Source organism: Pelobates fuscus, chromosome 6, assembly GCF_036172605.1.
Source record: "Pelobates fuscus isolate aPelFus1 chromosome 6, aPelFus1.pri, whole genome shotgun sequence".
NCBI lineage: Eukaryota > Metazoa > Chordata > Amphibia > Anura > Pelobatidae > Pelobates > Pelobates fuscus.
In genome coordinates, this window is record NC_086322.1 from 53,413,367 (window position 1) to 53,426,722 (window position 13,356).

Sequence of the window (13,356 nt, forward strand, 5' to 3'; positions counted from 1 at the left end):
GTTCCTAAACTGAGGTTTTTGTTCTGCTACTTTGTCCCATTGACGGGAGACTTAAGTGTCTATCTACTGTCTGATTGTTTGAATGGCAAATATGAATGTTGATCCGTTTTTTCTTGTTAATGACTGGATATTATTTTCTGCTTTAGAGGGCACCGCTTATGAGCAACATGATATTCTGTCACTTTATGATGTATCTCTATCTATTGCTAAGCTATTCCACTCCTGGTGTGGCAGAATGGATTGCTAGTCATTCTGTCCATTTACAGTTAATCTTAAGGCAGCTATTTTTTACTTTAACTGTTTGTCGTTGCACAGCTCAGATTATAGTCTAGAAGTATACCTATTTACCAGTTTGTCACCCATACTGTTTTTGGATGGCAAGTTCATTTTTAATATGTCACTAGCACTTGATTGCATTCCATGAGTTATAACTGTAAATCCATGGGGAACTAGCTAGCGTTTTTTTTCTTTTTCTTTTTTTTTTCTTTTTTTTTTCTTTTTTTTTTCTCCTCAATACATTGTGTTAATACAGAGTATTCATGTAAATGAAGTAAACATAGCTGCAACTCAGCAGTGCTCACTTTACGTAATGCAGTCCATTAATGTGTGCTGTTGACATTTAAGGCCAAAATGTGTAAAGATGTGAATGTGACTGTTTTAACAATGACTAATTTTCCCATCCGTATCTTAAAGGTTCCTGTTGCAGCTGGTGGGCATCCTTTTGGAAGACATAGTCCGCAAGGAGCTGAAGGTGGATCTGAGCGAGCAGCAGCACACATTCTACTGTCAGCAGCTGGGCACTTTACTAATGTGCTTGATCCACATCTTCAAATCAGGTTAGGTGCTGGCTAACGTACCCAGAAATAACTCAATATTTTGCATAGGCCGCTAAAGGGGTTAAATATAGAATACTCTGTTTGGATTATCATTCTCAATCCCTCCCAAGGGGAGGGGGTAGAAGAAGAAGGTACTAGATAACATCGTTCAACTAAGACCCATAATTCCGAAATCAGAAATTGTTAATTTATCCTCCCGAATTCTAGATCAAGACCATCTGAGGGTCCTTGTAAGGGGCCTCTCTTTCGTGCCAACTACACCTTTCGACAAATTTGTGTGGATTAAAGATTTACACTTATTTGCACGAAAACTGGCCCTACATAAGTTCCATAGTCGACGTACAGAGAAGAAGGCAGAAGACCTAAGCCTTACTTCGAAGGACTACCAGTGTCTAACCACCCTTTTGTCCCACCTCGATGAGAGTGACCCTGATGTCTCCCAGAACCGTACAGAACTTAAACGTAAAAACAGTTTCACCCCAAACTTTGACGCCTTTAGAAATTTTGAACTTTTTCTAGAAGCGGCCAAAAATGAAATGGAAAGGATAAGCCTTAGATCCCTGAAAATCCACCCGAATGGCAACCTCCCTAGGAGGGAACAACAAGTGCTGAAATCACTACAAAGTGATGTAAATCTAATCATCAAATCGGCGGATAAAGGGGGCAACGTGGTTGTAATGGATGTCACCAAATATATAAATATGGTGGAACGAGTTCTGGGCGACACTGAGACTTACAGGAGCCTAAAATCAGATCACACTCTTGATTTCTTGTTAAGGTATAAAGAGATCCTGGATGAGGGCAGCAGTAGAGGGTTGCTATCTGGGGACGAGTACGAATTTATTCTGAGCAGTCACCCAAGGATAGCAACCTTCTACTGCCTACCCAAGTTTCACAAGAACCTGGAGGATCCACCAGGATGCCTGATTGTGTCGGGAGTGGATAACCTTACACAAAATGATGGTCTCAAAATCCTGTCGATATAGAGGCTATTTGTTTAGACCTTGCCATCCTATATTAGGGACACCAAACAGGCCCTAAACCTCCTTGCAAATCTGAAATTTCCCCCTACAGCCAGTCTATGCAGTTTAAACGTAGAGTCCCTCTACTCGTCCATTCCACATAGTAGAGGTATGGAACATGTCAAGTTCTTCCTTGACCAAAGGGGACTCGTTGATGAGGCTCATACAATTTTTACTGTACGTCTTTTGGGCTTCATATTGTCGCACAATTATTATTTTTTTGTTCAACAACAAATTCTAACACCAGGTGAGAGGGACTGCGATGGGGACGGATTGTGCTCCCTTATATGCGAACCTCCACCTGTGGTGGTGGGAGCACCAGATTAAAACGTTGGACACTTTGAAAGTATATCTACTTAAGATCCTCTGGTGGTGTCGTTATATTGACGACATAATTGTGTGGCAAGGGACCCATCAGGAGTTCTTTGAGCTTGTAACATTACTAAATACCAACAACGAAAATCTCCGATTTACGTATGAATTTGGGGGCCGTTCCCTTAATTTCTTAGATTTCACCCTTTCCATTAATGATGAGGGCACCTTCCAGTCGACACTTTTTAGGAAACCCACTGCTTTAAATTCCCTACTACAGTGGGCAAGCCACCACCCAAGATCCCTTAAACAGGGCATCCTGGTAGGTCAATATTTACACCTACGACGGAACTGTAGGGATCTTTCTGATTTTAAGACTAAAGCACAACATCTTAGAGCACAGTTCTGAGAAAAATGTTATCCTAATAGATACCTAAAGAGGGCATACAAAAGGGCCCTCGAGACAGACAGTAACGACCTCCTTCTAGACCGGTCTGATAACTTGGTTGGTAAGGAGACTAATAAGATCCGTATGATTGCCACTGTCGACGCAGGTTGGCACGAAGTAAGGAACTCCTTAGAAAGATTCTGTCCAATCCTCCTTAACAACGTCCATTTGATGGGAGTACTGGGGCCACGAGTTGACATGGTTAGAAGGGGCCGGAATATGCAGGATATTCTTGTTCCATGCCATTTCTCCGTCAAACCGCACACTCGGACCACATGGCTGGGGACCCCCCCATAGTGACAGTATGGGACTTAACAACTTTAAAATTAAAGATTTCTTTAATTGTAACACAACTGGCTTGGTCTACCTTTTCACCTGCAGTTGTGGTCGTTAATATGTGGGGAAGACCTTCTGTGCGTTTAAGGAAAGGATGAGGGAACATGTCAGGTCACCTAAAAACCGCCTTGACACACCAATTTCCAGACACCTCAAGGAAATGTACGAGGGTGATCCCAAAAACCTAGAATACCTGTGGTATGGAACTAGTGAAGAGGGACCAACGACATGGGAATTACGATAGGACCCTTAGACAAAGAGAGTCCAAATGGATCTATAAATTGAAAACCCTCCAGCCTTCGCATTTGAATGAGGGTTTTTCGTTTGCGCCTTTTATTTGATTTTTGTTTAATTACGAGTGGACTCTGAAAGTCCAGCCATAACCCCAAATTGGTTATTTTTTGTTTTTTGTTTTTTTGTTATCTTCATTAACGAGTGGCACCTTCACCATGATCTGTATATATGTATATTTGTAAATAGTGTTTTTCTTTGTGGTACACATACCAACATATGCCCACTTACATAAGCCAAGAAGTGACCCCAATTTTTGCTGATACCTAAATTTTGGGCATTACACTCTGTTCTAATTTATTTACTTGCCCTTTAACTATCTTTATACTGGGCCTAGAAATCTGTATAGTTATGTCCTGATATATATCCATCTGCCCCTTTCCTCTAGTATATACTTGCGCTAAGGGACACCATCCTATGAAAAATAGGAAGGTCTGCATCCCTGATATTGTATGGACTGTCCCTTTAGCCCAACTGTGAATCTTTCACATTTTATAGTGCTACTTTCTGTTAGGGGGACTGGTTATCTACATTAAGTAATCAATTGGATCCTCCCCAGCTACTATACTGTTCTAGTAGCCCAACTCTGAGGCACTATTGAGCACCCTGATTAGAAGATCCTGTTCTTCACTTTAAGGAACCAATTTGATTCATTTAAATTACTATGTTGGACATCCCTTTAAACATTCCACCCAGGGTCCGGTGATCATAATTTGACCCAGGACAAGAACTTCTTGCTCGGAGTTAACCTGGATCTAGTGTTTTTGCATATTGTTGTATATGTAACCACTAACGTGTTGGGATTTTCCCCATTTAGACCCTCAGGGCAACATTGGACTAATGAACCCTGCGGTATATAGATTTTAACCACACGGCTCTGCCCTAAGTTCCGGTATATGCCCCTTTTGATACAGTGTTGCCCTTTAATACAATTGGTTTTGTCTTCCCATTCTATGGCCTTCTAACTCTGCTTTCAGTTAGGAAGTAGCCAATATTCTAGTTGTGTAGATATTAGCAGCCACATAGTGTATTGTCTGATGTGACAGACCCCTGTATTGTGTCTTTGTCACGTGAAGCCTTAGTGACTGCCATGCTATCCCGTGCCTTATCTTATCATAAGATTTGCACAAATATCTTAATATTTTTTTGGTACTTGGTAGAAAGCCAAGTCTTAAGATTATTGTTTGGATATAATGACGCTCTGCTGGATGAAGTAACTAAGGACTGGAGTGATTAATAGGGGAGCGAAGTGTGACAATACACTAGAACACAAGCATGTAATGTAAGGTGTGTTGTCAGAAGTTACTAAGATTTTCCAGTACCTTGTAAAACTACAATAAATCATATTTAAAATCTGTGAATGAACAAACTTCTGAATCATCAAGCTTTTTGTATTTTATTTGTATTTTTACTTGGTTTGAACCACTTGGGAATCTGGAGGACTGGAGTTAGGATGCTGGCACAATGTGTGTTTAGCACTTGATTAATGGTAATTATGCTCATTTGTAAAATAAGTGCATATATTGCACATTTCAAAATCTGTGACTATACTGCCAGGAAATCATTTGACAAGCAAAATGTCTTCCTACTCTCCTTTTTATTATTTTATGGCAAATGACTCTTATTTTGGCCACTACGTGGCAATAGAACTCTATTTCTAGTTGAATGACATTGTGTTGTTTATTTGGGACACAAATATACACAGCCCAGACATTTTAGCATTAAAAATTGTGTGTGAGACATGGATTAAGTGAGTGGGTAGTGCTGGATCAAAAACGAATTGGGGGAGTGTCAGAACTCTTTTTTGGGGGATTTTAAATGGTGTTTTTGTATTGTAAACTAATGCATGAGATAAACATGTGCTTCTTTGTATATGACAGTCCTATTGTTAAGGCATAAGGCATATAAATACTAAATGTATATCAAGCATTGCTAGGCAACATATACTACCTCCAACTACTTTGGGTTTTAGCTGTTTAAGAATACAGAGAGTAGATGTGAAGAACCTATTGGGTAATTAATTATCACATAATCTTAATGGATGAGGGTGATGGCATATGCATTACTTACACCCTCTCATGTTTTTTTGGCTTGAGCCAGCTCTGAGCTCCCGGTTCGATTTCATATTTCGAGACTAGCGTTTGTTTAAGCTAATTGCACTCTGTAGACCACGAGTAGGCAAACTTTGTCAAAATGTTGTGGACTACATTATCTGTATTTATCTTACAGCCATAATGATGCCAGAGCATCATGGAGATGTAGGCCAAAGGTTGCCTACCCCAGCGCATGAGACTGTTTTCTCAAAGTGATGCATGTCCCTTTAAGCACAGGTCTAATATGTTGGTATTGATAATTGAAGAGATGAGGGGCTGCGTTTGAAGGAGAAGGGAAACAATAAAATAATGAAAGCAAACATCAACAGTGACAACGGGGGAAATGGTCAAATTATTTTTATATGTATTGTGAAGGAGTGTTTTTTGAGAGGTGTGGGGCTTGACTTTTTATGTTACTTTTTCAGTTTTTCTTAAAAATACAATGCATTTCTTCAATTCCAATACTTTTTGTTCTTGATTAGTAATATGCAATGACCACTGATAATGCAATGACCCAGAGACTGGGCCGGATTAACATAGGGGCTGATGGAGCTGCAGCTCCAAGCCCAGGCCCATGGAATAGGCCCATTGATTTTTAAAAAAAAGAAATGAGACTTTTTTTTTTTTTTTATACACACTACTCTTAGAGTTGCCAGGTATATCTCATGTATTTCTTATGGCTGCCAGGTATTTCTCAAAATTATTTCTCAGGTATTGGAGGCTGCCTAGCCAATACAATACAAATGTCTGTCTCAGTATAAACAGAGATTATTCTGCAACACCAGCGCCGGCCAGTAGGGGTCGCTGTTTGTGTGGAGAGAGGCAGGGATAAGAAGTTACAGCATCTCCCTCCCTGCCTCTCTCTACTCACTGATCCGCGGGGGAGCAGCTCTGCACAGAGAGTCCAGACAGAAGTTTCAAGCCTGCGATGCATGGGGACGGTGAGAGACTTGGGGATGCTGAGACATTGGGAAACTGGGAGACATAGTGCCACTGGTAAACATGGGGATCCTGAGACACTAGGGACACAGTTGCCCCATATCTCCCAGTGGCCCCTAGTCTCTCAGTTTCCGCATGTCTCCCAGCCAGTGTCCCCGTGTCTCCCAGTGTCCCTGGTGTCTATCCATGTCCCCATGTCTCCCTGTGTGCCTGGTGTCTCTGTGTCCCTAGTCTCCCAGAGTGCCCTAGTCTCTTTGTCCCCATGTATCTGTGTCCCCATGTCTCACCCAGTGTCTGTGTCCCCTAGTGACTTTGGGACACTGAGAGACATGGGGGACTCAGACTCTAAAGGACACTGGGAGACATGGGGATACAAACACTAGGGGACACTGGGTGACAGGGGGACACTGATACACTAGGGGACACTGAGAGACATGGAGACACAGGTGGACACAGGGAGACATAGGGACACTGGGCGACTTTGAGACTTGGGAGATATGGGGCACTCCCAGTGTCCCCATGTCTCCCAGTCAGTGTCCCTAGTATCTCAGTATACCCATGTCTCCCAGTGTCCCTGGTGTCTCTGTGTCCGTAGTGTGCCACTGTCCCTAGTGTCTTAGTGTTTCCTAGTCTCCCAAAATCCCCATGTCTCCCAATGTCCCCATGTAGCCTAGTGTCTCAGTGTCCCCTAGTATAAAAGAAAAAATCTCAGGCACTCACTGTGATAGATTTAAGCAGGTTTATTGGACACCGCAACGTTTCGACCTGTACCCAGGTCTTTATCAAGTCTCCAGTGTTCTCTATATATCACAGTGTCTCAGTGCCCCATGTCTCCCAATGTCCCTGGTGTCTCTCAGTGTCCGTAGTGTCTCAGTGTCCGTAGTGTCTCAGTGTCCGTAGTGTCTGTGTCCGTAGTGTCTCAGTGTCCGTAGTGTCTCTCAGAATCCCCTAGCCTTCCAGTGTCCCTATGTCTCACAGTGCCCCCAAGTGTCTGTGTCCCCCAGTAAAAAAGAAAAAAATCTCAGGCACTCACTGTGATAGATTTAAGCAGGTTTATTGGACACCGCAATGTTTTGACCTGTACCCAGGTCTTTATCAAGTCTCCAGTGTCCTCTATATATCACAGTGTCTCAGTGCCCCATGTCTCCCAATGTCCCTGGTGTCTCTCAGTGTCTGTAGTGTCTGTAGTGTCTCAGTGTCTGTAGTGTCTGTGTCTTAGTGTCTCAGTGTCCCCTAGTCTCTCAGAATCCCCTAGCCTTCCAGTGTCCCTATGTCTCACACTGCCCCCAAGTGTCTGTGTCCCCCAGTAAAAAAGAAAAAAATCTCAGGCACTCACTGTGATAGATTTAAGCAGGTTTATTGGACACCGCAATGTTTTGACCTGTACCCAGGTCTTTATCAAGTCTCCAGTGTCTTCTATATATCACAGTGTCTCAGTGTCCCATGTCTCCCAGTGTCCCATGTCTCCCAGTGTCCCATGTCTCCCAGTGTCCCATGTCTCCCAGTGTCCCATGTCTCCCAGTGTCCCATGTCTCCCAGTGTCCCCAAGAGTCTGTGTCCCTAGGTCTCCCAGTGTTCCTTAGTCTCCCAGTGTCCCCTTTATGTCTCAAAGTCACCCAGTGTCCCTATGTCTCCGTGTCCCCAAGAGTCTGTGTCCCTAGGTCTCCTAGTGTTCCCTAGTATCTCAGTGTCCCCATGTCTCCCAGTGTCCCAATGTCCCCTAGTGTCCTAGTGACATGGGGACACAGACATGCCCCCTTTTTGTGTATGTTCGCCCCTTTCGGCAGTTCTGGTTATGTAATTTGTGTCAGTGACCCACCCTTTTACCCCATTCATAGACTTCCTGCTTTACTGGACACTGCTGTTAGGGGGTATGGTATGGTATGGGTTTACTTGAAAGATGAAATTGTGAGATTAGCATAGGGTATGTGTTTTCTTAATCTCGCCCTGCCCAGAGATCAAAATGTTGCGCTGTTCCTAATAAATCTGCTGTTTTAACCCCTTAAGGACCAAACTTTTGGAATAAAAGGGAATCATGACATGTCACACATGTCATGTGTCCTTAAGGGGTTAAACTGATCATTGAGTGCCTGGACCACAACTTTATTGAACTGTTATGGTAGGGGCTGCACCAGGATTTTTGATAGAAGTGCGTAATTCCTCCCTTTTTGTTTATATTCTGTGTGGAATGTTGACAAAATGTTTTCTTGTTTTAGGCACGTTCAGGAGGATCACAAATGCAGCTACAAGACTATTCAAAGGAGACGGCGACAACGGCAACTTCTACACTTTGGAGTGTTTGAGCGACCTTGTAGAATCCATGTTTCCTACGCACCCTTCACTAGTGCTGCTCTGGTGTCAGTTCCTCCTCCTCATTGACTACACCAACTACGACTGGTGGTCAGAGGTGCATCAAACCCTTAAGTAAGAAAGCACTATCTCATCATTTGATATAGACAAAGCATATTAGCCCAGGACAACTCTAGAACTTTTGTACTACTTGAAATATAAAATGTTTAGTTTTGACTCTACAATTACAAAATTACTTTAGAAAAGTTATATCCATTTAACTGTTTTTCCTTATAATTACCTACAAAAGTTTGATCCAACGTTGGAAGCCTTTCTTAAATTTTTTTTTTTTTTTTTTTAATTAAATATGTGTAAATACGCACACACACTTCAGAAAGTAGTTTGTGGCCTTATGCTACAATGGTTTTTGTTTATTTTTACATTAAAGGGACACTATAGTCACCCAGACCACTTCAGCTCAATGAAATGGTCTGAGTGCCAGGTCCCTAAGGTTTTAACCCTTCAGATGCAAACTTAGCAGTTTCAGAGAAACTGCAATGTTTACATTTGGGGTTAATCCAGCCTCTAGTGGCTGTCTTCCGGACAGCCACCAGCAGCGCATTTGCGACGCTGGATGCGAATTTCGAATCTATCACGCAGAGCGTCCATAGGAAATCATTGAGAATGGCTTTTCTAAGCACTCTTTGAATGCGCGCGGCTCTATGGACTCTTTGAATGCCGCGCATGCGCATTCTGCTCCACTAGGGAGCTGATGTCGGACGGGGAGGAGAGGTCGCCGGCGCTGGATAAAGGTAAGCTGCTGAAGGGGTTTTAACCCCTTCAGCACCACGGAGAGGGGTCCCTGAGGGTGGGGGCACCCTCAGGGCACTATAGTGTCAGGAAAACCGCTTTGTTCGCTTTGTGATCCTTTATTCTACACTTTATACCACATATCAGGCAAAAAAAGAAAAAAAAATTTGACACCATTGCAAATATATTAACCAAAAAAATTTAATATCAATATAGTACTTTGGGGGATTATTTGACCAGATTTGCACACCTGAATTTGGGTGGTTTCTGCCATTTATCCCTGCAGATCATCTGAAGCTTTGTCATGTTGGATAGGGAGTGCCTGGGGGCAGCCATTTTCAGGTCTCTTCATAGATGTTCGATTGAATTCAAGCCAAAGCTCTGGCTGGATCTCTCAAAAGCATTCACAGAGGCGTCCCTAAGCCACTCTTGCATTGTCTTCATTGTGTGCTTAGGTCATTGTCCTTTTAGAAGGTGAACCTTTAGCTCAGTCTGAGGTCCTGTGCCCTCTGGACCAGGTTTTCATTAAGGATGTTTCTTGTATTTTGCTGTGTTCAGCTGCCCCTCATCCTTGACCAGTTGCCCATTCTATGCTGCTGAGAAACACCTCCAAAGCATGATGCTACCACCGCCATGCTTCACTGTTGGTATGGTATTGTGTAGGTGATGAATCATGCCTGGTTTCCTCCAGGTATGACCATTTTTAAATTAAGACCAAACAGTTCAATCTTTGTTAGACCAGAGAATCTTGTTTCTCACAATCTGAGTCTGAGTTTTCATGGACAGTCAGCCATAAAGATCAGGCTGGTGTTGAAGTGATGGCTGTCCTTCCAAAATCTTCTCCCATCTCCACACATGGTCTTTGGAGCTCACACAGAGTGACCATTGGGTTCTTGGTCACCTCTCTTTCAAAGGCTTTTTCCCCCCCGATTGCCAAGTTTGGCCAAGATGACAGCTCTGGAAAGAGTCCTGATTGTTTCAAAGGTTTATTCAAGAATTGTGCATGCCCAACTTTTCTGTAGCCATCTCCATATCTATGATTCAACACAATCCTGTCTGACTTCTGCAGGCAGTTCCTTTGACCTATTATCTTTGAGACCTTGTAAAGACAAGTATGTACCTTTCCAAATCATGTCCAAGCAACCGAAGGTGCCACAGAAGTTCTACGCACTCCATAAACCTGTAGAAACATCTCAAAGATTTCAATTTCACGTGTCATAGCAAATTGTCTCAATGTCTGTCAATGTGATATTTTAGTTTTGGTTTTTTTAAGTCTGTTTTTTGCTTTGTCATTATTAGACATTGCATCTAGATTGTAAAAAAAATAATAAAAATAAGCATTTTAAACCTAAATCTGCAACGCAAAAAGTTAAACAAATGAAGGGTTCTGAATGCTTGCTGAATGAAGTTTACATCTATATCTGTTAAGTAAGCTATGTGCACAGGAGGTTTTGTGAAAGCCTGCATAGTAAGATTATTATGGCCTTTATATAAAGTATTCTCCCCTTATATCCAGAATGCAATAGAAAAAAAAAAAAACAACAATTGACAAACCTTGATAGAGTTCAGTGTAAAGTACAGTTTATTTATTACATCATCATTTTAGCCTAATCTTCCTTTATGTAATATGCTGATTTCCAAACAGGTGTATTAGAACAACTGCCTCCTACAAGTGTCTGGGAAACCTGTTAAATAACTATAACATGATTCCAACAGTGCAAATTTTACATTTTGTGAAATACATGCAGTAAATCCTGTATTTGTGACATATTTGACAGCATAACTATTTCACTAACAAAATCAAAGATTCGTCATTTGCTGCTTCCCGGTTTATTTATATTTGTTACATGATCAGGTCATTCTCTTAGGAAAATATTGGTCATTTTAAGTTTGTCACCCCCGTTCCCAGCATGGCTGTTTTTTATGATCACCTTCTTGACGATCTAAAACAACATCGGTTTATGGGACCCCATAATTAAGCTTTGCCATTAAATGTAGCTTTTGTTGAGTGTGGGTGGAAGGCTGAGCTACGTCAATTGTTAGAACAAATGTAATATGACAGGTTTCTCTATAAACATAATTGTTCTCCTACACAGCCGCCAAAAGTACAGTTTGTTCCACCAATGTATACATATAATTAATTAGGACTGTGTAGCAAGTTATTAACTTATACTTCCCTTGACCACAATTCTCTCTCCTAGCAGGCACCGAGGGTTAAGCTTGGCTCTGTAGATGTTAGTAAACATTGAATGGGCAAAGCCTCATGTAAAATGGAGTGTAGAAGTCTGGCTGAGATTCATGGGAAATTTAGTCCCCCAGGTGTGTTAAATACAGGGTTAAGCTATTCTTACTGTAGTATACCTTGGTATATATTTGAGTTTGTGTATATTGTTTGTGTTGACCAATTCCATGTAATGATAGAATAGTGGTTCACAGGATGTAAATTGAAAGTACTAGTTGGGTAGGTAATGTCATGTGAACTGCCAAAAATTATTGAAATAAATTATAGAAATTGGCATTAAGTTTAAATACCTTTTTTTCCCTCTTATTTATGAAGTTCCTGCATAATGTGTGCAGTGAAGATGATGTGGAATTATTAAAAATCTTTATTGTACTTGTATTGAATTATTGTACTAACTCCATTTTAACTTTATACTGTGACTTCGTCCTCCATTTTGTTCTCCTAACCTGACTTCTTCAATCCTCCATTTTGTCCTCATGACTTAACTTGTTCATTTTAAAACTACATTACGTGACTGAACTTCTCAACCCAATTAATACAGTAGACAAAGACCGTGTTTCCTTCAAGGACAAGTACCAGGAGGTGCTGGCTACTCCTTAAGACTTGCTGGCTACTCCTTAGAGCTTGTAAGATAGTACAGTTTGAAGGCCACAGAACACAGTAGTAATGAAATGTTCTATTCATAAGAGACCTTGCACCTGGACATAAAGCCTGATATCACTGACCGTGTAAAATGACGCTTAGGACCCCCTTGTCCCCCACCCGTGTCCAGAATAATCCCACCTCTGATGGGTGGGCACGGGACTAACCTCTTAATTTTACTAACTAATAGGTAAGACACTAACTCCGTCACTTAACAATTAATCCAATTGATGATGTTTATTTGCTGATATTCTAATAATCAATGATGACGCAAAATGCCTCTTAAAAGGGCCTGCGCGCCCGCTTTTTCTTCACTTGCCAATAAACTTTCTCGAAGTTATTTTAACCTGAACCTCGTGTGTCAGACTTAATTACTTCAGCGTATATACGCAATTTAATTTTATTGATTTGGACAGGAACAGATAGACTTTGAACATTTTGGTTTACTTTCAAAAAGTACCATAACAAAGACATAAATTAAACCGTACAATTGATGCAAGAAGATATGAGCTCCTTAATCATGGGACCTTGCTTTCTGCCTCTTTATCACCAGCTGTTCTTGTGTGTTTTTGATCACTGTATGTCTTTTGTATTTTTGTTCCTTTCTCTCTTTGTAAAGATTAAGTCTTGTGTAGGTGAGGATTTTCTGTTGACGTAAAAGCATTAGCTCGTCCCAGTTATTTTATTTTATGAATGAGGCAAAGAAAGTACAAATGCAAAAGGCTGACTCCCAACATCCTCTCCTGTTTCTATGGGACTCCCAGAGACTGACACAGGCTGAAATGAATTATGTGTGTATGTCTGGGATCGCTTCACGTTATACCCCTGCCACTTGGAGTAATTATTATTTTAAGTGTTTGCTACTGAACCACAGACTAGAATTTTGTATTTCCAACTAATGAAATGTTGATAATCCAGGACTATTTTTCCATTTCTTTGAATTTAAAGCTGTAAATGCTGAAAAATTAGACAGAGAAGCTGTAGTGTAGTACAGTAGTGCTATCCGCTTTTATCCATTTGCTATTTATCAGACACCTTTACCAGGACAAATAAAGAAAAAAAACAAAAACTTATATACATTAATTCCTCAGGATTG

The 13,356-nt window shown here is 41.2% G+C and overlaps 1 protein-coding gene across 1 annotated transcript in view; it reads left to right on the forward strand.

The window, feature by feature from the left end:
* Window positions 1–13,356, forward strand: part of HTT (huntingtin) — a 188,178-nt gene that overhangs the window by 133,839 nt on the left and 40,983 nt on the right. Inside the window, exons 40-41 of the mRNA XM_063457723.1 lie at window positions 694–836; window positions 8,494–8,701. Coding sequence (XP_063313793.1) covers window positions 694–836; window positions 8,494–8,701 — 351 coding nt within the window. The remainder of the gene's footprint in view (window positions 1–693; window positions 837–8,493; window positions 8,702–13,356) is intronic.